At 40.2% G+C, this 26,930-nt stretch overlaps 1 protein-coding gene across 1 annotated transcript in view; it reads right to left on the reverse strand.

The window, feature by feature from the left end:
• Positions 1 to 26,930, reverse strand: part of LOC140720690 (very low-density lipoprotein receptor-like) — a 44,466-nt gene that overhangs the window by 15,484 nt on the left and 2,052 nt on the right. Inside the window, exons 3-9 of the mRNA XM_073035524.1 lie at positions 26,405 to 26,527; positions 15,198 to 15,369; positions 14,465 to 14,686; positions 13,639 to 13,757; positions 13,418 to 13,557; positions 11,718 to 11,853; positions 11,115 to 11,255 (exon numbers count right to left, since the gene is read on the reverse strand). Of these exons, the coding sequence (XP_072891625.1) occupies positions 11,115 to 11,255; positions 11,718 to 11,853; positions 13,418 to 13,557; positions 13,639 to 13,757; positions 14,465 to 14,686; positions 15,198 to 15,369; positions 26,405 to 26,527 (1,053 nt within the window). The remainder of the gene's footprint in view (positions 1 to 11,114; positions 11,256 to 11,717; positions 11,854 to 13,417; positions 13,558 to 13,638; positions 13,758 to 14,464; positions 14,687 to 15,197; positions 15,370 to 26,404; positions 26,528 to 26,930) is intronic.

Genomic DNA, 26,930 nt, shown 5'->3' on the forward strand with positions numbered 1-26,930 from the left:
TAAAAATTCAGTAAATTAGTCATTATTTTTAATTATGTTACTCCAATCTATAATAATACCTAATCTTTCAACTTTCGTGGTATCTTGGGAAATCTTTTTAAAATTCTCCATGTTGCTATATGTGTCCCCACCAATCATCCAGGCAGAAAGATAGAAGAAAAATAGAGTATAAAGAAAAAAACAAAATACACCCCTACTAATGTTGTGAAAAAAAAAGAACACAACATTACCCCCCTCTTTTGTACGGGTCATGGCGATCGCCATGATTACACACGTGAATCCCGCAGTAACCGATCCAAAGCTCCCCGGCCCCCCCGCAACATAAAAAAGTATATATATAAGAAGAAAAAAAAATATTATTCTCAATTAGTATTTCTGAAATTTTGCTTTTCTCTCCTGTATCATCCTTAAATGTCCATCACTTCCATTCACTGTCTCTATCTTCATCTTTAATCCATTACGCTTGGAAGTCTCTATGTGTAATTAGCGAATAAATGGAAGTTTTTGTGCGAACTCCTCCGCTTCTCGATAATCAGTAAAAAATCTTCTTTTTCCCTCCTCCAAAAAAATTATCAGTGTTTCTGGGTGACGCATTATAAATTTATAACCCTTTTCCCATAAGACTTTTTTCGCTGGGTTAAATTCCTTCTTTCTCTTCAAAAGGTTATAACATATCAGGATAAAAAAGAACTGCCTTCCCTGCTATCATCAATGGCCCATTTCTCTTTTTGGCACATTGGGCAGCCGCCTTCAGGATCTTTTCTTTATCTTGGTATCTTAAGCATTTTATCAAAATTGATCGTGGATTTTGATCAGATTGAGGTCTTGACCTTAAGGATCTATGAGCCCTTTCAATCTCAATTAGAGTTTCTCCTTCCATTTCCAATTCTTCAGGGATTCATTTTTGAAAAAAATTTATTGGATCTTCTCCTTCTATATCTTCTTTGAGTCCAACAATTTTAATATTGTTTCGTCTACTAAAATTTTCAAGCTTATCAATTTTTTCCATAAATTGTTTTCTTTCTGATGTCCAGGCAGTAATATCATCTTCCATTTTATTCATTCTTTCAACCATGTCTTCCATTGTAGTTTCCAAATCTATAATTCTCTTTTCCATTTTTTCCTGTCTTTTTGTCATTTTATCAAACATAATCTCCATATTTGTCATTTTTCTTTTGATTACTTTTAATGCGCCTAATTTACGCATTACTTGCATCAAAGTCTTTTCTATATTTCCAGAAAAACTTTTACTTCTATCTTCATCTGATTTTTCCAGAGAATCTGACTCTCCCTCAGATTCACTTTCACTTTCGGTTTCAGTCGTAACTGGGATTTGTAGTTCTGGTTCCTCTCGTTTGCGCATGCTCCTTCCTTCACGTTTGCGCAGTTCTTGTTGGTCTTTTTCTTTAGAAATGGTCGATGTTGCCGCAGTTTCCTGTTCTGTATTGCCAGAGGTGAAATGTACCTGAGCCCGCGGTTCTTTGGCAGAAGTGGGCCTTGATTCTGTTCCAACTTGCGTTGTCTTCACGGTAGTAGTTTTCTTCATCTTCTGTTTGTGAGGCATAACTTGAAACAATCCGGAGTAGTTTATAAGTAACTTTTCAGAGAAGGATTTTTTGGAGAAGGACTTCTGAGAATCGGAGCAAGAGTGAGGCGGAAGCCATTTTGAATTTTACCGGTTTTCATCGAAGTTGAGAGAGGCGGGACTGCGCAGGCGTGTGACGTCGGGCAGTGAAGTGCGGGAGATTTAAAAGGAACACAGCCGGATACAGCGGGCAGTGTCGTTGCGGGCAGTGGAGTGAGCCGGGAGTAGAGTGGAGGCCTAAGGGCTTTGGCTCAATGGGCTTCGGCGGAACCGGACGAGGCGAGGAAGACCGGAGCTGCAGAGCTCTCACAGCTAGTTGCTTGGTAAGTATTGGTAAGTAGTCCTGCTTCCTTTTACACTTATAACTTTAAAAGTATTGTTAAATAGTGTGATAGTTAGCTGTATTGGGGCAAAGGGTTCTTGCATAACTAATACTAGTACATTAAATTAACTATATAGCATGGAGCAGGTGATGTGTTACTGCTGCGAGATGTGGGAACCGGTAGACCCCATTGAGGGACACAGCGACTACATTTGCAGCAAGTGTTTGTTGCTCGAGGAACTCCAGCTTCATATTGATGAGCTGCAGTCCGAGCTTCAGACACTGCGACACATCAGGGAGGGGAAAGTTACCTGGACTCTGTGTACCAGGAGATAGCCACACCTAATAGATTAACTAATGTAAATTGCAGTCAAGCACAGGATGGTGTGGCTTTGAGTGAGGCAAGTAGGGGAATCCAGGAGGTGGGGCTGGAGGAAATGCAGGCCTTGCTCTTGTCCAACAGATTCGAGGCTTTAACTCCCTGTGAGGGCAGGAGCGGGGACTGTGGGGAGGATGAGCAACCTGCCCATAGCACCATGGAGTGGGGGGCCATTCCAGAGGGGGGAGTCAATAGAAATGTTGTAGTAATAGGGGACAGTATCATCAGGGGGATAGATAGGGTTCTCTGCAACCGAGAGCGAGAGTCCCGAAGGCTATGTTGCCTGCCTGGTGCCAGGGTTAAGGACATCTCTTCTGGGCTGGAGAGAAACTTGCAGTGGAAGGGGGAGGATCCAGTTGTCTTAGTACACGTCGGTACTAATGACATAGGTAGGACAAGGAAGAAGGTTCTGTTACAGGAATATGAACAGCTAGGGGTCAAATTAAAAAACAGAACCTCAAGGGTAATAATCTCTGGATTATTACCTGAGCCACGAACAAATTTGGCTAGGTTAAATAAAATTAGGGAGTTAAACGCGTGGCTCAAAGACTGGTGTGGGAGAAGTGGGTTTTGCTTCTTGGGACACTGGCACCAGTACTGGGACAAGAGAGAACTGTTCCGGAGGGACAGACTTCACCTGAACCGGGCTGGGGTTAGTGTCCTGGCGAATCATATAACTAGGGCTGCAGAGAGGTCTTTAAACTAACTAGTGGGGGGGAGGATTCTAGAGAGCAAATAATTAAAAAGACAATGGAGAAGATAATGGATGTAGGTAAAAGTGGAGGAATAAAAAGACAGAGTGTGTCAGGAGGGGAAAGAATGTACGGAGATAAGTGTAAAGTTGTACAAAAGGAAAAGGTAGGAAATAAGTGTCAAACATATTTGCAAGTCCTTTATTTGAATGCACGTAGTATTAGGAATAAAATTGATGAGTTGATGGTACAAATAATTACGTATGGTTATGATATTGTGGCAATTACAGAAACATGGCTGCAGGGTGACCAGGACTGGGAATTAAACATACAAGGGTATTCGACAATTAGGAGAGACAGGCAAGAAGGAAAAGGAGGTGGGGTGGCTATGTTAATAAAGCAAGAAATCACTGCAATTAAGCGAAATGATATTGGCTCAAAGGATCAGGATAACAAAACAATTTGGGTAGAAATAAGAAATAGTAAAGGGAAAAAAGCAGTGGTGGGAGTAGTCTATAGGCCTCCAAACAGCTGTAACTCAGTTGGTCGGAGCATAAATCAGGAAATAGTTGGGGCTTGTAATAAGGGAACAGCTATAATTATGGGGGATTTTAACTTTCATATTGACTGGACTAATCAAGTCGGACACGGCAGCCTTGAAGAAGAGTTTATTGAGTGTATTCGGGATGGGTTCCTTGAACAATGCGTTACTGAGCCGACAAGGGGGCAAGCAGTCTTAGATCTGGTCCTGTGTAATGAGACAGGACTAATAAAAAATGTCCTAGTAAAGGATCCCCTTGGAATGAGTGACCATAACATGGTTGAATTCCATATTCAATTAGAGGATGAGAGGGTTGGATCTCAAACAAGCGTACTGAGCTTAAATAAAGGAGACTATGATGGTATGAGAGCGGAATTGCTTAAGATGGATTGGGAAAATAGATTAAAGGGTAGATTGGTACTTGATCAGTGGTGTATATTTAAGGAGTTATTTTACAACTATCAAGAAAAATATATTCCACTGAAGAAAAAAGGGTGTAAAAGAAAAAATAGTTATCCGTGGCTAAGTAAAGAAATAAAGCAAAGTATACGACTAAAAAGAAAGTTATATAAGGTAGCTAAATCTAGTGGGAAGATTGAAGATCAAGAAGCTTTTAAAGATCAGCAGCAAATAACAAAAAGATTGATTAAGAAGGGGAAGATAGATTATGAAAGTAAATTGGCGAAAAACATAAAAGCAGATAGTAAGAGTTTTTATAGTTACATAAAAAGAAAAAGGGTGGCTAAAGTAAATGTTGGTCCCCTAGAAGATGAGACCGGGAAATTAATGGTAGGGGACATGGAGATAGTGGAAACGCTGAACAAATATTTTGTATCAGTTTTTACAGTAGAGGACACTCAAAATATCCCAACACTGGATAAATAGGGGGCTCTAGGGAAGAGAAGCTAACTACGATTCAAATCACCAAGGAAATGGTACTTGATAAATTAATGGGACTGAAGGTGGATAAATCCCCTGGACCGGATGGCTTGCATCCTAGGGTCTTAAGGGAAGTGGCGGTCGGGATTGTGGATGCATTAGTGATAATTTTTCAAAACTCGCTGGACTCGGCAATGGTCCCGGCAGATTGGAAAAATGCTAATGTAACTCCTTTATTTAAAAAGGGCAATAGACAGAAGGCTGGGAATTATAGGCCAGTTAGCCTAACATCTGTGGTTGGCAAAATGTTGGAATCGATAATTAAGGAAACAGTAACAGGGCATTTGGATAAACATAGCTTAATAGGACAAAGTCAGCATGGCTTTACAAAAGGGAAGTCATGTTTGACAAATTTGTTGGAGTTCTTTGAGGACATAACATATAGGGTAGATGAAGGGGAACCAGTGGATGTGGTGTATTTGGACTTCCAAAAGGCATTTGACAAGGTGCCACACCAAAGATTATTACTTAAAGTAAAAAATCATGGGATTGGGGATAATATTCTGGCATGGGTGGAGGATTGGCTTTCTAACAGAAAACAAAGAGTTGGGATAAATGGTTTATTCTCAGACTGGCAGTTGGTAACTAGTGGTGTTCCGCAGGGGTCGGTGTTGGGACCCCAACTCTTTACAATCTATATTAATGATTTGGAGAAAGGGACTAAGTGCAACGTATCGAAGTTTGCTGATGACACAAAGATGGGAGGGAGTGTAATGAGTGCGGAGGACATTGAAACTCTGCAGGGGGACATAGATAGGCTGAGTGATTGGGCAGACATTTGGCAGATGAAATATAATACTGACAAGTGTGAGGTCTTGCACTTTGGCAGGAAAAATAATAGAGCAAGTTATTATCTAAATGGAGAGAAACTGGAAAGTGCTTCTGTGCAAAGGGATCTGGGGGTCCTGGTGCAGGAAACACAAAAAGTTAGTATGCAAGTGCAGCAGGTGGTCAAGAAGGCCAATGGAATGCTGGCTTTTATTGCTAGGGGGATGGAGTATAAGAACAGGGAGGTCTTACTGCAGTTGTACCGGGTATTGGTGAGACCACACCTGGAGTACTGCGTGCAGTTCTGGTGTCCATATTTAAGAAAGGACATACTGGCTCTCGAGGCAGTGCAGAGAAGGTTCACTAGGTTAATTCCGGGGATGGGTGGGTTGATGTATGATGAGAGGTTGAGTAGATTGGGACTCTACTCATTGGAGTTCCAAAGAATGAGAGGCGATCTTATTGAAACATATAAGATTGTGAAGGGGCTTGATCGGGTGGATGCGGGGAGAATGTTCCCAATGATGGGTGAAACTAGGACTAGGGGGCATAATCTTAAAATAAGGGAATGCCGTTCCAAGGACTGAGATGCGGAGAAATTTCTTCATTCAGAGGGTAGTGGGGCTGTGGAATTTACTGCCCCAGAGAGCTGTGGAAGCTACTACACTCAATAAATTCAAAACGGAGATAGACATTTTCCCGGATAAAAATGGCATTAGGGGATACGGTGAGCAAGCAGGTAAGTGGACATGAGGCTAGGTTTAGATCAGCCATGTGATCTCCTGGACCAGTTTTTGATAGCCTGGATGGGTCGGAGAGGAATTTTCCAGATTTTTTCTCCTCAATTGGCAACTCGGTTTTTTTTTCCCTGGGTGATCACATGGGTTTGGGCGGGATGAATAATAAAATAAAATGGGCGGCATGGTGCCCTGTTGGTTGGCACTGTTGCCTTGTGGGATTCGGTGAAAACTAGAGTTAAGATTGGATCAGCCATGATCTTGTTGAATGGCGGAGCAGGCTTGAGGGGCCGATTGGCCTACTCCTGCTCCTATCTCTCTCTCTTATGTTCTTTTAGAAAGTATTGACTAACTTTTCTTCACTTAAACATTAGTTTATTGATTTTTTACAGGAGAGCTGGGTTCCAGCATCTCGATCCTATGTCATCACGTGACATCCCCCGTGTACTTTGTGTTTGAGTCAGCTGCACCTTTTTTGAGTCCCTGTCACGCCCACTGTTGAACTTGAACGCGCGCGAGTTCATTACCCATGCGAGGTCATCAATTGGTCATTAACCTACAACTACTTGAGTAAAAAACAAACGTCGCTTAAGAGTTTCTTTGGAAGTGGTGGTAGGGGACATAAAAGGCCTAACGATGATGATAACGCAGAGACAGCTTACGCCAAGACTGCAAAAGAAAAGAAAGCTTCCTTCAACAGAAAATACGACAAGTCGTACATAAAATATGGCTTTAATGAGACTGGTGATTCTCACACTCCAAGCCCCCTGTGTGTGATATTGAAACACAGCTGTTGGAATGTCTTAATGAGTCACCATGGTATGCTATCCAGTTCAACGAGTCTACCGATGTCGACAACAAGGCAATACTGCTGGTTTATGTGCGATATATATTTCAAGATGATGTGCACGAGGATATGTTGTGTGCACTGCCACTGCCAACTTGAGTTAAGAGTGCCGCTACAGAGATTTCTTCCTGGGAAAAAAGTCACCACTGGCAGCACACTTCAGTGATGAGGAGTTCATCTCGCTTATCTGTGTGACATCTTCAACCTGCTCAGTGAACTCAATTTGTCACTTCAGGGGAGAATGACAACTGTCTTCAAGTTGGCAGATAAAGTGTCTGCTTTCAAAGCCAAACTGGAACTGTGGGGACAGCAGGTGGACAGGGGCATATTTGACATGTTCCCAACATTAGCTGGGATTTTGGGAGAGACTGAGGCTACACCGTCCTTCTCACAGCTGGTGTGCGATCACCAATCTTCACTGTCGACAGAATTCGAGCGTTACTTCCCAACCACAAATGACCCAAGACTGCAAAGGAATGGGTCAGTGACCCATTTGTGAATGTCACCGGTGAATCATCCATGTCAGCGCGGGAAGAAGATCAACTCCTCGAGCTTGCAAATGGCGGTGGGCTGAAAAGTATGTTTGACACAACATCTCTGCTGGCATTCTGGATCAAAGTCAAGGCTGAATATCTTAAGATAGCCACAAAAGCACTGAAAACGTTGCTTCCATTTCCAAAATAATATCTCTGCGAAGCGGGGTTTTCTGCAATGAATGCAACAAAAACTGAATTGCGGAATAGACTGGACATAAGGAACCTCCATTGAGTATCGCTGTCACCCATCACGCTTCGTTGCAAGGAAACAAGCCCAGGACTCCCACTGATTCAGCGATATTGGTGTGTTGCAATGATTTTCTATGTTCATACGAGGAAAATATGGCTCTATGTGTTTAATAACCAAATGTTACTTAAAATGTTATGATGCTATAAGTGACTTATAAATGACTTACCACTATATTCACGCAAGGAGAATATGCGTTGTGTGTTTAATATTAAATTCATTAGATAAACCCTTTTAGAAACAAAATTGAATGTATTAACCACTTATAAGTGACTTATAGTTGACTTATCACCTATATTCCGGTTGTGATTAACACCTCCCACCCCCCGCAGCTGGTCCGCAAGAATATTGTCAATATTGAACTGGTCCACGGTGCAAAAAAGGTTGGTGACCCCTAGGTTAAGTGACCTTGAGCCAACAGAATGGAGACGCATCATTTGATCTAGAATGCTGGAAGAGGTGAGGGTATGATCTCCAGAAAGCCACCTCACGGACGAAGTGAAGAATTCAGACAAGACTGGAATCAATGAGGTATGCCCGACAGCTGTGGCAAGGTTTGAATGCCATAACCTCCTACAAAGTTAAATGCCTTCTATGCTCACTTTGACTGTCAGAACAAAAAGGAACTACCGTGCATCCCCACATCTCCTGATGATCCTTTGGCCTCAGTATCTGAAGATGACATGCAGGCTGCCTTCAAGAGAGCAAATCCATGGAAACCATCAGATCCTGTACAGAGTACCTGACCATGTATGAAGACCTATGCTGACCAACTGCCTGGTGTATTCATGGACATCTTCTATCTCTCATTTTCGCAGTAATTGGTACCCATCTACTTCAAGCAGGCTTCAAACATAATGGTGCCCAAGAAGAGCGTGGTAACCTGCCTCAATGACTATCACCCAGTGGCACATACATCCACAGTGATGAAGTGTTTTGAGGCACTAGTGTCCGGGCGGCAACTTAGATCTGCTTTAATTTGTCTACTGGAGCAACAGATGCTATCTCATTGGCTTGTCACACAACGCTGGAACATCTGGACTAAGATGCAGACATCAGGATGCTTTATTGATTACAGTTCAGCATTTAATATTATCACCCCCGCAGAACTTATCAGTAAACTCCAAGACCTGGGCCTCAATACCCTCTTCAGTGATTGGATCTTGGATTTCCTCACTTGTAAACCCCAGTCTGTCTGGATTGGCAAAAGCATCCCCTCCACAATCTCTGTCAGCACAGGAGTACCGCAGGGATGTTACTTAGCCCCCTGCTCTACTCGCTTTACACCAATGACAGTGTGGCCAAGTACAGCCCCAACACCATATACAAGTTTGCAGATGACACCACTGTTGTGGGCTGTTTCAAAGGGTGTGATGAATCAGCATACAGGAGGGAGACTGAAAATTTGGCTGAGTGGTGTCATAACAACAACCTCTCACTCAATATCAGCAAGAGCAAGGAACTGCTTGTAGACTTCAGGAGAGGGAAACTAGAGGTCCATGAGCCAGTCCTCAGAGGATCAAGATCACAGGTGGAGAGGGTCAGTAACTTTAAATTTCTATGTGTCACCATCTGAGAAGACCTGTCCTAGACCCATCAAATGAATGTAATTGTAAAGAAAGCACAAGTCTCTACTTCCTCAGGAGTCTGCAGAGATTCGGCAAGACTTCAAAAACCTTGACTATCTTGTATAGATGTGTAGTAGAAAGTGTACTGACTGGCTGCATTACAGCCTGGTATGGGAACACCAATGCCTTTGGGTGGAAAATCCTACAACAGGTAGTGGATTCAGCACAGTACATCATGGGTAAAGTCCTCCCGTTGAGCACATCTACATGAAACACTGTCGTAGGAAAGCAGCACCCATCATCAGAGATCCCCACCACCCAGGCCATGCTCTTTACTCACTGGTGCCAACTGTTAGAATGTACAAGTGCCTTCGGACTCACATCAGCAGGCTCAAGAAATGTTACTATCCCTTAACCATCAGGCTGTTGAACAAGAGAGTAACTACACTCTTCTATTGAGATGGTCCTACGATCGATGATCACACTTTAAGGACACTTTATCTTGTTATTTCATGCTCTTGTTATTTATTGGTAATTATCTATATTTACATTTGCGGTTTGTTGTCTTCTATGCTCCGCTTGATCTTTCATTGATCTTGTTTCCAGTTACAATTCTATAGATTAGCTGAGTATGCCCGCTGGAAAAAGAATCTCAGTGTTGAATGTGGTGAAATAATAAATTGATAATAAATTTTACTTTGAACTTTAATGAGGAACACAATGAGAGTTATAGAAGCTTCACATGTGATAAGAGCGATAACCAACCACCAAAGACCCACGATCACGGACGTGTAGTACCCCATGGACACATGGAGATCGGAGTGGGACTACAAGAAACACATGGACCTCCATTTTCCAGTATTTCCTTTTCTAGTCTTTGACTGTTCATGGAGGGTCAGGAAAACTCAGTAGGTGTGCACACAGATACTCTGTTGTGCAAGTTCACATGTTCTTCCGTTGAGACAACAAAGATACTCATCGCTAATTACAGATTCTTTCTGTGCCTCCCTGATTACTAAGGAGTAAATACTTATAACAATATTTCCTTCAACCAAGAGTTTAAAAATAACAATTCAACTCCATTAACTGTTCTGTAGTTTAATTTAGGTTTGCGGTAGGAGGGAGATAATTTACACCAAGTAGTGTACATAGCCATGCCCAGTAAGCTTGCACTAAGCTGGTTGTCAGCTGTCTTAGGCTACTGGTACAAATTGTAGCTCCCCCTCCCCACCCATTTATTTTCAGTTCTCAACTGAGGGAGGAGAGCACAGTTCTCTGGCAAATAGCAGGATCACTCGACACCTGTGAGCACCCAAGAAATGCCCCAATCAACAGTATAAACATCAACACTTAAGTATGGTAAAGCGTACATTTAACATGAAAAGCTAAGATGAATTTTGAAGGACTGTGCAATGTCTACCAAGGCAGACCCTGAGTGGAACTGAACAAGGGTACACACACCATGTGAGATGTGCTTAGGAAATATTAATGCACATGATCTCACTATAGATCAAGTTTTTCTGCTGCAGCTCAAGGATTTAGAAAAAAGAATTGACAGGATCTAAAAATCTGATTCTCAACTACATAGATAGTACAGTGAATTATGAGAATCATGTTTACTCCATGTTAGGCCAACCTCAATTAGGGCACCATGGTAGGGAAGTGGTTAGCGCAATGCTATTACAACTCAGGATGTCAGAGTTCACTTCCAGTGCTGTCTGGAAGGAGTTTGTACGCACTCCCCCTGACCACATGGAGTTCCTCTCGGTGCTCCAGTTTCCTCCTACAGTTCAAAGACTTACAGGCTAGTAAGTTAATTAGTCATTGTAGATTGTCCTGTCATCAGGCTAGGGTTAAGTAAGTGGGTTGCTGGGTGGCGCGGGTCATTGGGTCAGAAGGGCCTCTTCCGGACTATGTCACTAAATAAGATCATAAACTGAAGCCAAACGTTACCTTCAGTACAATGCTGTTCATCATCCTTCAACACCATTCCAGTTGGACACACACAGGTATATTTTGGTGACTGACTGTTAATTTGAGGAGCAGGAAGGCACATGTGCTCACAGTTTCCAAACTCTGCACACCAGCTTTTGCCTAGAAAAAGCACCAAATAAGTCAACATTTCAGAAACAATCAATTTCGGCAATCAGCTTTAACCAGTGCACTGGTTCCACTCCACTTGCTTCGTGATTGTGGGACAATAGGGATAATCAGCACGTGATCATTCAAAATAAAAAGCTTACAGGATAAAGTTTGTCATTACTGTCAGCCTTTAGGAAATTAAGTTGTGTAGTTTCTCGATTGAAATTAGGCTTGAAGAGTCAAGAAAATTTGAAGAGTACTCACTCAAATTTTTGCATGCAATAAATTTTTCTATAAAAAATTGAACTGGAAGGCCTGCTGTAATACATGACTAAATCTGGCAAGTTAACTATTCTTAAATTATCCCACAAATCTGAATAATATCAACAGTCCTGCATTAAGGAAAATTGTGTGCTAAATATCAGCAGGAACCAAGTAAGTTACACCACATAAAATAGTCTACAGATTGCTTACCAGATGGCTGTATCAGCTCATGGTAGATTATGATGTCCCCAGGGTCAACATTAGAGGCCAGAAGGTTCACATTATCTCCAGTATACTTATTGGCTCCATAAATTCCTTTCCCCTCATCAGCCCAATAAACACGATCCTGGAAATGAATATTTTGGGGAAAATGTCACTCCATTAATCCATGGGAGACTTTAGTCCAAGTTTAACAACTCCCTGCATGTAAACTGTTAAATTGCTGGGAATAATTTGAGATCAAACTTGCAAACAACATTATTATTCTTGGCTTCAACTGAAACCATAAGCTTCAGTCACCGAATTTCTGATGCAACTGCTATGAAGAGCTGATATAAACAAAATCTGACATTTATCAATTTGTATTATCGCACAAGCACTTCCTTACGGAACACATTTATTCTGTACCTTCAATGGCTACTGTTGAAAGCAATGTGGCATGAAGGACAATAGTGTGAACTATTCATAGAGTCATAGACACCACAGCACAAAAACAGGCCTTTCAGCCCATCTAGGGTGCCAAAGTATCATAAGGGTTAGGATGACACTATTACAACTCAGCGTGGAGTTCAGAGTTCAATTCTGGCACCGTCTGTAAGGAGTTTGTACGTTTTCCCATGACCACATGGCTTTCCTCTGGGTACTTTGATTTCCTCCCACAGTCCAAAGATGTACTGTTGATAGGTTAGTCGATCATTGTAAATTGTCCTGTGATTAGGTGGGCTACTGGACAGTACTGGTCATCTGGCTGGAAGGGTCTGTTATGTACTGAATTCAAAACAATCTGTGCCAAGCTACAAATCTGCCTAGTCCCATCGGCCCACACGTGGACCATGGCCTTTCATTCCCATCCCATACAGTGCCCATTGGGGCTGGAGATTGTTTACATCAGCTCTTCAAAGTAGAAGAATCAGATTTTCAGTGACCAAACTTTACGGTTTCATTTGAAGCCTAGGATTATAAGTTTAGTTGCAAGCTTGATCTCAACTTATTCCCAGTGCTTATAAAAAGCATTCACCCCCCTTGGAAAATGTTCATTTTTTATTGTTTTACAACATTGAATTACAGTGGATTTAATTTGGCTTTTATTGACACTGATCAAAGGAAAAAGACCCTTTTGTGTCACAGTGAGAACAGATCTCTACAAAGTTATCTAAATTAATTACAAATGTAAAACACAAAATAATTGATTGCATAAGTATTTACCCCTTTCAAGTCAGTTTTTAGTAGATGCACCTTGGGCAGCAATTACACCCTTGAATCTGTGGTGGATAGGTCTCTATCAGCTTTGGACACTGCAATTTTTCCCCATCCTTCTTTACAAAACTGCTCAAGCTCTGTCAGATTGCATGGGGATCATGAGTGAACAGCCCTTTAAGTCGATCCACAAATTCTCGGTTGGATTGAGGTCTGGTCCCTTATCTATACCCCTCATAATTTTGTATACTTCTATCAAATCTCTCCTCACTCTCCTACAATTCAGGGAATGAAGTCCTAACCTATTCAACTTTTCCCTATAACTTGGGCCCTCAAGTCCTAGCAATAACCTTGTAATTTTTTTTCTCTACTCTTTCAATCTTATTGATTTCTTTCCTGTAGGTAAATGACCAGAACTACACACAATACCTCAGATTAGGTCTCACTTACATCTTATACAATTTCATTTGAAAACAAATCTTGAAAAACATTACCTCAAACAGAGCTATAGCACGAGGATGTAGAAGGAATTCTTGTGACCGTAAAACTGTTCTTCTGTCCTGTCCATTGAGATCCATACTTGATAATGTGTGCAACTTTGCATCAATCCAATATACGCGCCTTTTCATGTGGTCTGTGGAAAAACATGTTTCAAGGCAAGGTTAACAAAGCCCAATACCAGTCAGTGCACCATTAAAAAGGCCACCTTACTTACCAAGTGCAATGCCTTTTGGCCTCTCAATTTTGGTGCCAAGCAAAAGTTGGCGATTAATACCATTCATGCCTGCTTTCTCAATCTTTGCCGGAGTGCCACAGTCAGACCAGTAAATGAACCTTGAAGGAAAGAGATCACATTTTAAACAAGTCTTCGAGTAGATCCAGTAAGTGCAGTTCCTACTGCAATACACAATAATTTGTAATTGCTTAGTAGAAAGACCATTTTTAGCCAAGCAGAAGTTTGTCTTGGAACACAAAATAGACTGGCTCACCAGAATACAAGTGCTAAATAAAATGCTAGATTACATTGAGCCAATGTTGGCCCACGTGCTCTCTGTTATTTGTATTAATGTTTTGCATAGAGGAACAGAGGTTATTTACTGAATCCCACAGTAAGTTACTTTCACCTTCTCTTTCCTAGTTCCACCTAGGAGATTCAGTTAATTTGAATGTGCACTACCACTATTTGGTTGGAAAATGGCATCTGTCAGTTTGACTTGATAAGTAAACACAAAGTACACTGCAGATGCTGTGGTCAAATCAACACGTACAAACAAGCTGGAGGAACTCAGCAGGTCGGGCGGCATCCGTTGAAATGAGCAGTCAATGTTTCGGGCCGAGACCCTTCGACATTGTCATTGTCATTCATTGACTGCTCATTTCAACGGATGCTGCCCGACCTGCTGAGTTCGTCCAGCTTGTTTGTATGTGTTGACTTGCTAAGCACTTTGAAGATGATAATGGCATTTATGAAAGCTTGAAAACACTTGACAAATTCAAAAATCAGTGCTAGTAAATTACAAAACAGCCAAAGCAAGAAGTACCCTGACAGTGGATCAACCACAACTGAAGCTGGTTCCCTCAAGTCCGTATCAAAAAGAATCTTCCCCTTTGTTCCATCAAAATTAGCCACAGATAATGTTTTCATGCCACGATCAGTCCAGTAAAGAAGTTTATTGATCCAGTCCACAGCAATTCCTCCAGGGATTTGCAGGCCATTAATTATGGATGTTCCAGCTGCACCATCCTTTTCATTCAGTGACGTGCTACAACAAAAATACAAGACAATTAGTAAGATCGTCAATATTTGCTACCAAGTTATTCCTAGAAGGACTGGACTTTGCAAACCAGTAATAGTGAAATAATAGGGACAGAGGAGACTGTGGATACTAGAAACTGGAACAACACACAAGTTGGAGGAACTCAGTGGTCAGACAAAATCTATGGAGGGAGATGAACAGCTGATATAGAGCAGAATCACTCAATACCAACCTTGAAACTACTCAAGTTCCTGGTTCATGCATCCATAAATTCCACCCTGCAAATATTGTGCTATCTGCAAGTAAAACAGAACTATAGCTCATGCAATCGGGGGTCAGGGAGCAGGATGGTTAGAAGCTACTTCCGTTGTTTATATTGGGAACCATCTCAACCTGGAGAACAGTGCGTAACTAATAATTTGAGGAGCATCATGACTTGTGGCCATCTGAATGGTGAGCAAATACATCCTATCACTGGAACTTTAATAGATTACATTTAATGCAAAAGGCATATTACCTGAATATTGCCCGCTGCCCCATATCAGCCCAGAAGAGCCTCCCCTCTGCAACATCAGCATCCAGCGCCACAGCGTTCCTCAGCTGCACAGCAACTTGGGTGTACTCCCGGAGATGCAGTCCCAGCTTCCTGATGTCATGGTGGTTTGTGAAGATCAAATAAGGCTCTGTGCCTAAATTTCAAAGTTGGACTCTTAGCTCAAATTCCAATAAAATGCTGTTCATTCAATATTTGTTTTTAACAAGCTAAACTACACAATTTATTAATTATGAAACCTTTCATTTTATTGGCAATTTTTCATGAGATTATATCAAGCCTGCCATTTTAATCCAAGGTGTTTCATTTCTGACAGCATACTTTCAATACTTTTATTAATGTACCCAACCCAAAATCTCCCCCACCCCCATATTTAGGTTGTTACGAGCCCCGTAACTGGGTCACTTACCAGCAAATATAGAGACGTCCGTTGAAGTCTGATGATACTATTTTTAACAGTATTTATTAGTAAAAATACACAAAAATAATATCAATGCAAATATACAGATAATATACGTCGTCAATACTAAATCTAAAAGTGCGGGTATAATAATAATCAATAAGAAATAAGCTCTATCGTTGTCTAGGGGATAATGAATTGTCCGATGGAAATATAAAGTTCACTGCAGTTCCACAAGCTGCCGTCTTTTGGTTTTCGCTGGGTTGCAATTGGTGGAGAGAGAGAGAAATAGGAATAGAATGGGAACAGTTACCGCTACGGGTTTTTCCAACCTTCCTTTATGATTTCGATCCGTCAAGTGTCTCGTTGTTGTGGCCGTTCAATTGTGACCTCTCCTTTAGTTAAACCGTTCTTCCGTGATGAGCTCGCCACCCAGGCAAGGGAGGACGCACACGAACCCCCACCGGCTTTCACTATAAAACACTGTCACGGGATTTCTAGCGTTTCTCCTGGTGCGTCTAAAGGGGTTGTTCCCCAGACCCCTCTTTTACCCTTACTCACGGGGTCTCAGATGTCAATCAGGTTGGGATGATGCAATCCCTCAACCAGACCACTCTGGTTGTCCCCTGAGGGGCTTCAATGAATAGTACAGTACTCAATACACAATTCCTTCTCCAAGAGACAATAGCAGTTATCAGTGGTTCCGTTCCACTGATGTCAGGACACATTCCAAACCTTGCATATTCTGGATGTCTCTCTCTCATTTCCTGGCTCTCAGACCCGAAATAATAGCGATCTTGCGATTCTCAAAAAGGAGGGGGCGACTTTGTACCCTTTGGCCCCTCAGAATTGCTTCACATTCGTAACAAGGTGAACTTAAGTTTGTGTAATTAATAGGAAATTGAATAGATGTTGTTACGTACCCATGACACGTGACAGTGGTACCCTTGTCACTTGACTGGGGTTGAAGTTATACTGGACTTGAGGTAATGGTCTTGTGATGGTGGAGTGACGTCATTTTCCCGCCAGTAGAGGTCATGTGACAGGTTTTTTTTACAGGGTATAAAAGGAAGACCCCACCCTGTCAGGTGGGGCAGTTCGTGGCTGGATTTGCCAAGCTGACTTCATGCCACTGCGTGATTTAATGTGATGACGCAGTTTAGTTGGAAAATGAAGTTTTATCTAATGCCTAAAGTTTAAAAGGTCATTGCCAGCAGTTTCTTTACTGTGGAGAGTGAAGATAAAAGTTTGGAAGTTAAAGATCGAGGAGAATCGATTTTTGACGGTGGAATGGCTTCGACCTTGTGTGATCCTCATTCGGAAGGATTTCGTTGACTATTCTCGTGTTAATCTCTGCTGGGAAAGCAGGAGATTGAGAATAGTGTGGAAGAAGAGGTCAGTGCCTTTAAACCGTTACGTTCCATAAAATTATACGTGGGAAGAGTTCGACGCCGGGGATCGAAGGACAACGACGTGGAAGAGAATTTAAATCGCCTTAAAAAGTCTCTCCTTTTAAATGGACTGGGAGCATTTTGAACTTTCGGCATACCGCTTTAAAGAACTGTTTTTTTTCAATACCGCTTTAAGAACTGTTAGAGCTGCATCGCTTTAAGAACTGTGAAGTTGCCGCACAGCAGCTGTTTTCCGGTTACGTTAGTGTTTGTTTACTTTTGGGGGGTTTGTTTTCAGTGTTTAATAAACGTGTTATTTGTTGTAAAAACCCTTGCCTAACTCACATATATTTATTGTTGCCTGAATACATAACATAAATATGGGGGCTGCGTCCGGATTGGATTGTTTGAGTTTAAATGCTTGTTAACTTTTGAGTCAGTATTTTGGTAACGGGAATACTCGATTCTTTTGTTTGATTGGCTTGTGAGTGGTATTCGGCAACAATGAATATTGATGAGTTTCTGGATTCACCAGATGCGGACTTGTTAGCGAAGGCGAAAAAAACTGATGTATCTGAGATAGCTCATAGATTGCAACTTAAAGGTATTTTGCAGACTACATCAAAGGCTGTAATACAGAGAAAAATCGCATCACACTTTGTGGCTTCGGGTGGTTTTGATGAATCGATTTTAGAATCGTTTCCAATAAGTAATATGGAGATACAGTTGCAAATTGAACAAATGAAGTTGGATCAAAGTAAAGCAGAATTGGAGCGTTATAAATTGGAAGCTGAACAGAAAAAGAGAGAGTTTGAATATGCAATGGTGGAATTAAGGTCTGGGAAACAGTCTTCTGGTCCTAAAAAACCGTTTGTTGCTAGTCAAGAAATTAAATTGGTCCCTCCATTTAGTGAAACAGAAGTGGAAAGATATTTTCAACATTTTGAAACTATTGCTCGGATGTCAGAGTGGCCGAGAGATAAATGGTCAGTGTTGTTACAGAGTGTAATTAAAGACAAAGCACAACAAGTTTACACAGCTTTAACTGCTGCGCAAGCATTAGATTATGATATTGTGAAAACGCATATTCTCAAAGCATACGAATTAGTCCCAGAAGCATATAGAGAAAGATTCAGAAGTTTGAAAAAGTCTGTAGAAAAGACTTATGTGGAATTTGCCTATGATAAAGCTGTGTGTTTTGAGAGATGGGTTTCTTCTAAAAATGTAAATGGGGACTATGATACATTGAGAGAGCTGATTTTAATGGAGGAATTTAAAAGAAGCATTCCTGTTGAAGTAAGGACCTACTTAAATGAAAGGGATACTGATAAATTGCAGGACTGTGCTAGATTAGCTGATGAGTATGTTTTAATCCATAAGAATAAATTTCCTCAGGGTAAAATTTTTAAGAGTAAAAATAATATGGAGACTCAAGGTAAATCAGAAATTAAATCAGAGGTTAATGAGAAAGGTAAGGAGGAAGGAAAACCTGTGAAGGAAAGACAGTTTGGTCTTATTTGTAACTATTGTAAGAAGCCTGGCCATGTAATAGTTAACTGTTTCAAATTGAAAAAGAAAGAGAAGGAAACAGTTCCAGATGCTTGTGTGCAACATACTGAAGCACCTGTAAAATGAGGATTTGTTAGAGTCTGACCAAGTTAGAAAGGGATATGATCATTTTATAACTGAAGGGTTTGTATCCTTGAAAGAAGGATCTACTCTGGTGCCAATAAAAATTCTTAGGGATACTGGAGCTTCTCAATCACTGATGTTGGACAGTGTGTTGAAGTTTAATGAAGAGAGTGATACTGGTGAGGTAAATTACATAAGAGGTGTTGGGAGTGATTTTATGCCTGTACATTTACATAAAGTAAATTTAAAGTCAGGGTTAGTTACAGGATTTGTTAAAGTAGAATTACAGCATAGCTTACCTGTGAAGGGTATTTCTTTATTGTTAGGTAATGACTTGGCAGGTGAACAAGTTTTTCCTGAAGTACATTTGACAATGGAGTCAGAGGAACCAGAGATGAATTCTAACACAGATTCTTCCTGTGTTGTGACTAGAGCTATGGCTAAAAAGATTGATGTGCAGAATGAGGTTGTTACTCATGACTGTTCAACTCAGGATTCGAGTTTTGAGGATGTGTCAGAGATTTTCTTACCTTCGTTGTTTGAACAAGATTCTGGGAGTAAGTCTGACTATGAAGATTTATCTCTGTCTCGGAAGGAGATGATAGCAGAGCAGAATAGAGATCCTGAGATTATAAAATTAAGGGAAACAAGCTTTACTAGGTAGTGAAATTGAGAAGGTGTCAGTAGGATATTACTTGGAAAAAGGAGTGTTGATGAGGAAGTGGAGGTCGCCTACAATTCCTGCAAGTGAGGAATGGAATGTTGTTTACCAGGTAGTTGTCCCTAAAGTTTATCAAAATGAGATTTTGACTTTAGCTCATAGTGTGCCTTTAGGTGGACATCAAGGGGTAAGGAAAACTGTGGACAAGATTTTAAAACATGTTTACTGGCCTGGTCTAAGAAAAGATGTGGCGATGTTTTGTAAAACGTGCCATACTTGTCAAATTGTGGGTAAACCAAATCAGGTTACACCAGTAGCTCCATTACAACCTATTCCAGCATTTGGTGAACCGTTTTCTAAAGTTATTGTAGATTGTGTTGGTCCATTACCAAAGACAAAAACTGGTTATCAGTATTTGTTGACTATCATATGTACTTCGTCTAGGTTTCCAAAGGCAGTACCACTTAGGAATATAAAAGCTAAAACTGTGACAAAGGCTCTTATAAAATTCTTTACTTATTTTGGATTGCCTAAGGAAATACAAACTGATCAAGGCAGTAATTTTATGTCTGGATTGTTTTAACAGATAGTTTATAAATTGGGAGCTAAGCAAATCACTTCGTCTGCATACCATCCAGAGTCGCAAGGTGCCTTGGAGAGGTTTCATTCTACCCTCAAGAATATGATTAGGACATATTGTGTGGAAAATGAAAGTGACTGGGATGAGGGTATAAACTTACTTTTATTTGCAGTAAGGGAATCGGTACAGGAATCTTTAGGTTTTAGTCCATTTGAACGTGTTTGGGCATAGAGTTAGAGGACCTTTAGCTTTATTGAAGGAACAGTGGATTAGTAAGGAAGTGCACACTAATTTGTTGGACTATGTTTTGAAATTTAAAGATAGGTTACATAAAGCTTGTAGCTTAGCCAAGGAAAATTTAAAGTTGGCTCAGGAGAAAATGAAAACTTGGTATGATAAAGAAGCTAGGATGAGGATATTTAAGCCTGGAGATAAGGTGTTGGTTCTTTACCCAGTGCAGACAAATCCTTTACAAGCTAGATTTCATGGTCCTTATGAAATTGTGTCTAAAATCAATGATGTGGATTACATAATAAAAACTCCAGATCGTAGAAGGTCAACACAACTTTGCCACATAAATATGATAAAACCATATTTTGGGAAACAATCTGATACTGTGACTGTTGTGGTTAGTGAGAATGAGTTTGATGTAACTGGGAACATGATAGATGATTCATCTGACATTCATTCTAAATCCAACATTGTTTCTGTTAGGTTACCTAATTCGACCATTCTGGAAAATATGGATGAGAAATTAGCACATTTACAGCTAGAGCAGAAACAACAGATGAAGGAATTGATTTTTAAATATAAGGATTTGTTTCCAGATGTTCCGAGAAGGACTACTATAGCTTCACATGATGTAGATGTTGGAGATGCCAAACCTATTAAACAACATCCATATAGGATGAACATGGAAAAATGTGAACTTGCTGAGAAAGAAATTGAATACATGTTAGAGAATGATATTATTAGACATTCTAACTCAAATTGGAGTTCGCCATGTGTTATGGTGCCAAAACCAGATGGTAGTATTAGGTTTTGTACGGACTATAGGAAGGTGAATGCTGTAACGAAAACAGATGCATATCCAATTCTTAGAGTAGATGATTGTGTAGATAAAGTTGGAAAAGCAAAGTTCCTTACAAAGATTGATTTATTGAAAGGGTATTGGTGTGTTCCATTAATGGACAAAGGTAGAGAGATTTCTGCATTTGTAACTCCATCTGGGTTATATGAGTATAATGTTCTTCCATTTGGGATGAAGAATGCCCCAGGTACTTTCCAGAGGATGATTAACTCTGTGATTCAGGGATTGAAAGATACTGATGCTTATATTGATGATTTAGTGACAGGAAATGATACTTGGGAAGCACACATAATTGCGGTGGAGAAATTGTTTGAAAGGCTTTCAAAAGCTAACTTAACTATTAATTTAGCTAAGAGTGAATTTGGACATGCCACTGTGACTTACCTTGGTTATGTTGTGGGTCAAGGTAAGGTAGCTCCTGTTCAGGCAAAAGTTCGGGCAATTTTAGAGATTCCCACTCCAACGGGGAAAAAAACTCTTAGAAGATTTTTGGGAATGGTAGGATATTATCGAAAATTTTGTAAGAATTTTGCTAATGTTGCCCTTCCATTAACTAACCTTTTGCAGAAGAATGTGAAGTTTGTGTGGACAGTGTCTTGTCAAGAAGCATTTGAAAAATTGAAAACAATGATATGTCAACAACCTGTGCTTAAGGCACCTGACTTTGAAAAACCTTTTTCATTAGCTGTAGATGCTAGTGATGAGGCTGCGGGAGCAGTATTAATGCAAAGGAATGAGGGTGATGAGGTTGATCATCCAGTAGCTTACTTTTCTAAGAAATTTAATAAGCATCAAAGAAATTATTCAACAATAGAGAAAGAATTGTTATCTCTTGTTTTCGCTTTAGAATATTTTGAGGTATATGTTGGTACAACTCAAAAACCACTTATTGTTTACACTGATCATAATCCGTTAGTTTTTCTGAGTAAGATGAAAAACAAAAACAGAAGATTATTAAATAGGAGTTTGATGTTACAGGAGTACAATATTGTGATAACTCATATTAAAGGTAAAGATAATGTGGTTGCTGATTGTCTATCTCGATGTTGAATGTACAATGTAATTTTTTTTTGGAGGGGTTATTTTTCTGATTGTAACACTCCTACTGTATTGTGAGTTGTAAGATGTTATATGATGGTGTTGTATATGGTGTATGTTATATAATTTATACGTTTGTTTTTCTTGTAAGTAATTGTTAAAATTTTTGTTCTTGTCAGACCAAAAATGTTTTTTTTGGAGGGAGTGTTACGTACCCGTGACACGTGACAGTGGTACCCTTGTCACGTGACTGGGGTTGAAGTTATACTGGACTTGAGGTAATGGTCTTGTGATGGTGGAGTGACGTCATTTTCCTGCCAGTAGAGGTCATGTGACAGGTTTTTTTTACAGGGTATAAAAGGAACACCCCACCCTGTCAGGTGGGGCAGTTCGTAGCTGGATTTGCCAAGCTGACTTCATGCCACTGCGTGATTTAATGTGATGACGCAGTTTAGCTGGAAAATGAAGTTTTATCTAATGCCTAAAGTTTAAAAGGTCATTGCCAGCACTTTCTTTACTGTGGAGAGTGAAGATAAAAGTTTGGAAGTTAAAGATCGAGGAGAATCGATTTTCGACTGTGGAATGGTTTCGACCTTGTGTGATCCTCATTCAGAAGGATTTCGTTGACTATTCTCGTGTTAATCTCTGCTGGGAAAGCAGGAGATTGAGAATAGTGTGGAAGAAGAGGTCAGTGCCTTTAAACCGTTACGTTTCATAAAATTATACGTGGGAAGAGTTCGACGCCGGGGATCGAAGGACAACAACGTGGAAGAGAATTTAAATCTCCTTAAAAAGTCTCTCCTTTTAAATGGACTGTGAGCATTTTGAACTTTCGGCATACCGCTTTAAAGAACTGTTTTTTTTTCAATACCGCTTTAAGAACTGTTAGAGCTGCATCGCTTTAAGAACTGTGAAGTTGCCGCACAGCAGCTGTTTTCCAGTTACGTTAGTGGTTGTTTACTTTTGGGGGGTTTGTTTTCAGTGTTTAATAAACGTGTTATTTGTTGTAAAAACCCTTGCCTAACTCACATATATTTATTGTTGCCTGAATACATAACAATGTCAAGCCCTACAGGTAGCTTTGTGCCAATGTTAATGACAAGATGTTATTGAATAATTTGGTATTAGTATAAACCAGATTTGGAATGTCAGCTCAAGTTCAACCAATTGAATGATAACAGGATACAAGAGGGAACATCCCAGTTCTTTAACTTGTATGATAAGACTGAATTTACCAAAACCAAAGTAGCCAGAAAATACAATCTTTGATATTAATCCGTTCTTCAGTGAAAAGCCTCATCAATAAAAAAAAGTACTTAGTTGCAAGGAGTTTAGGTCTGCAAATCAGATCCACTCAAATGACTGCAAACACATTAAGCCATTCCTACACTTGGAAATGAACCAGAGGTATACTATTTGGGTTTTTTTATGCCCCAGAAATGTGGTATACCCAAAGTTATACAAGTTCTGAAGGGTTTCCAAGTACAGTAAAGCCCTCGGAATGGGTTGTTCAGCTCGCAGGGGTCTTCCATACTTCCTTAAAACCCAACAGGTTTACTGAACAATAATAAATATAGCATCCAAAAACTTGACGTGGGAGGTGTTAACAAGAGTAACACCCAATAGTCTGAAAAATTAGATTTGACTGTAAAACAGGAGCCTGAATTGCTCAATGATTCAGGAACTACTTCTTCCCCTCTGCCAGATTTCTGAATGTACATTGAACTATAAAAACTAACCCACTACTTTTCCCCCTCTTTTTACACTACTTTAATTTTTTAAAATATATTTATACTTACTACTGTAATTCAGTTGTTATGTATTGCAATGTACTGCCTCCACATAACAAATTTCAAGTCAATGTCAGTCATGTTAAACTTGATTCTGAAAACTCTGACACTAATCTTGCAACAGGCCGGTCAAGGAAACCTACCTCCACAGGTAGTCTTGTCAATCAAATCATAACCAGCAGGGCATTCGCATTCATAACCAATGACGAGATCATGGCATATGTGGGAGCAGCCACCATTGTTCTTTAAACATTCATTTTTTATCTACAGAGAAACACATTGGTGCCAACATTTAGTGTTAAGACCCCAGTAAATATCCTCAAGCAAAGAAACAGAAACCAATACAGTCGGCCCTCCTTATCCGCGAGTTCCGTATGCGCGAATTCAACCAACCACTTATTGAGAAAACCCGGAAGCGCTCTTCCAGCACTTGTTGTTCGAGCATGTACAGACTTATTTTTCTTGTCTTATTCCCTAAACAATGCAGTATAACAACTATTTTACATAGCATTTACATTGTATTAGGTATTATAAGTAATCTAGAGATGACTTAAAGTATACGGGAGGATGTGCGTAGGTTACCATGGATTGGGATCGGAAAAAAATCAGAAGTTCTCTTACTAAGTAAGTCGGAACAGGTACAAAACAGGTACATCCAGTATTATTTAGTGTCAGTTAGTCAAATGTTCATCTTAGTATATAGTATATATTTTACCTTTCTATGCATATAGAGCACTTAAGAACGTATGTTTCAGCGCCGGGCTCAGGAACAGAAATTCACGAGTTCGATCCAGTGACAGACCACTTCTGAGCGCGCTCTCCATCCGTGCCTGGTTGATGTGGAGGATCAAAAACCCAAAACCCAATAATTAAACCACTGCGTTGCTTAGTAATAATTGTAGCTTTCATTGGGGCAGGGTCTTTCTCATTTTATCCTTTAAAATTGTTCCAATCGTTGACCGACTATAGCCTAACACTTTTCCAATGACTGATAGTGCTTCACCTCTTTCTGATTGCTTTATTATTTCCACTTTATTTTCAATCATGATTGTGATTATTTTCGTGAACAGAAACACTTCGGATTCAGAGCTCCGCCGCCGGGTCCTAATGTCCACCGTACTGCAACAGGTTAAATAAGGTCTGGGGTTCCGCTGGGTCCTAACGTCCACCATATTGAGACAGGTTGAATAAGGGACTTGAGCATCCGCGTCTTTTGGTATCTGCCAGGGGTCCCGGAACCAATCCCCTGTGGATAAGGAGGGCCGACTGTACAGTTCACAAGGAAACTTCTGCATTTCATTTGGATATTTTACTTAAGCAATTCCATAACAATCACTAGTACGTTATTTTGGAAAAGGAAATCTAAACTTAGTGCAAGTGGAGTCACCTCAATGATAATGGGTACCATTTCAGGATTACAGTTTTAGTTCACCCATGATTAGAATTGCCTGATCAACTCTAAACCAGTACATTTCTGTATATCTATTTTCCACAACTGAGAACATCTCAGTTGCAATAGTCAGAAAACTGAATGGAACTGCAGGATTTCATTATGCATTTCTAGCACAGTTTAAAGTCAAATTTGCATGTTCAAAGTATAGTTTAAGGCAATGTCACTTACTACATTAATCTAAGCAGAAGTATTTGACAATGTTATTCCAATCAATTTTTGCCATTTAAAACATCCCAGATGCAAATCAAAAGAATTAGTGTTGATGTCAGTAACATGGGGAAATTTCTTCACATTAGCATTGGTTTCGGTACTATTTTATTGTCAAGTTGGAAAGATTTGGCATTCTTGGCAACTCAGCAGCTGATATTCCCTGAAATCAGTCCTGAAAGGAACATTCCAGCACTCCCTATAACAACTGCAGCTGCAACATGGGGTACGGAAGTGGGAGTAGACTTCCAGGATCATCGGGGGACTGGGAAGATTGGTAAGGAACAAGTCTGCTCTTTCTTAACTTGTGAAGCAGTGGCCACAGATCCTTCAAGTGCCCAAAGGTTAAGTCGCATGGGAAGATCTCTTCAAGGAAGTGAGTGTCCATGTCTGTTCTGGGGGGGAGTGGGGTGCTGAAGAGTAAAGATAAGCCCCTTGGGAGGGTGTGTGATGTCACTAATTCAGCAACACTGAGCAGCAGAGTCCAGGCAGATAATCAGCAGCAGCTCAAAACTCTAACACCAAAAAAAAACCAAGTGGCTTAAAATTAGAGGGTCACAGGCCTAGTAGTCCAGACAAACTGATTAAGTTTGAGCTTTCAGATCAGGATAAATGCTGTTTAAGGGCCACTATACAAACAGAATGGCTTCAAAGGGAAATTGGTTAGCAAAAGGTGGTTGCTCTCCAAGCAGCACTTTTTCAGAATAGATCAAAGTACCATTGCAAAGAAGATTTTGCATTTAACATTTTTGTTCACGCAAAATGCCAAAATAGCATCTAGGCAATTTATAAAAACCCCTGCCAAATCCAGAATAGTACCCAGAAAGTGCGCATTATCACTTTGCTCCAGATTAATTTTTTCAACTTTTTTTTAAGTGGAGCAACTTTTTAAACCTATATGACTGAACAAAAAAAGCATGCCCACTTACTTTCCTGACAGTTGAGTTCATCACCACCATCACTACAGTCTCTGAACTGATTGCATCTCTTTTTCCCAGGAATACAACTGCCATCATTACATTGGAAGTGATCAGGCCTACATGTGCGAGGAGCTAAAAAGTAGAATGAAGATTTATAACCGTAATCATTATTTATTAATTGCAAGATCTTAAAGCTAGGTCTGCAAAAGTCTCAGTGCCACACTTGGTAACCACGTACATATATTTTGATCAGGCAGGAACGTGGAAGCAGGGAGCTTCTGGAACTAGCAACACGCTCAGGTAGTATCTGTGCCGAAAATTTTCTTACATGTAAGTGTTGCTCTGACATGTGGTTTTCTCATGTTAAACATCCTCAAACTCAAGTTTATCAAATACTGTTTTAACAAAAGGTAAATTGTGTTGATAAGTTTAATTTTGGAGATTTTCCAGATGATTAGCATTTCCTGATTGGTATTTTGGCAATAATACTATTAAAACTAGTCTGTTCCCTGCCTTCATATTGGTCTTTTTCTAA

This window comes from Hemitrygon akajei, chromosome 2, assembly GCF_048418815.1.
Source record: "Hemitrygon akajei chromosome 2, sHemAka1.3, whole genome shotgun sequence".
Lineage (NCBI taxonomy): Eukaryota > Metazoa > Chordata > Chondrichthyes > Myliobatiformes > Dasyatidae > Hemitrygon > Hemitrygon akajei.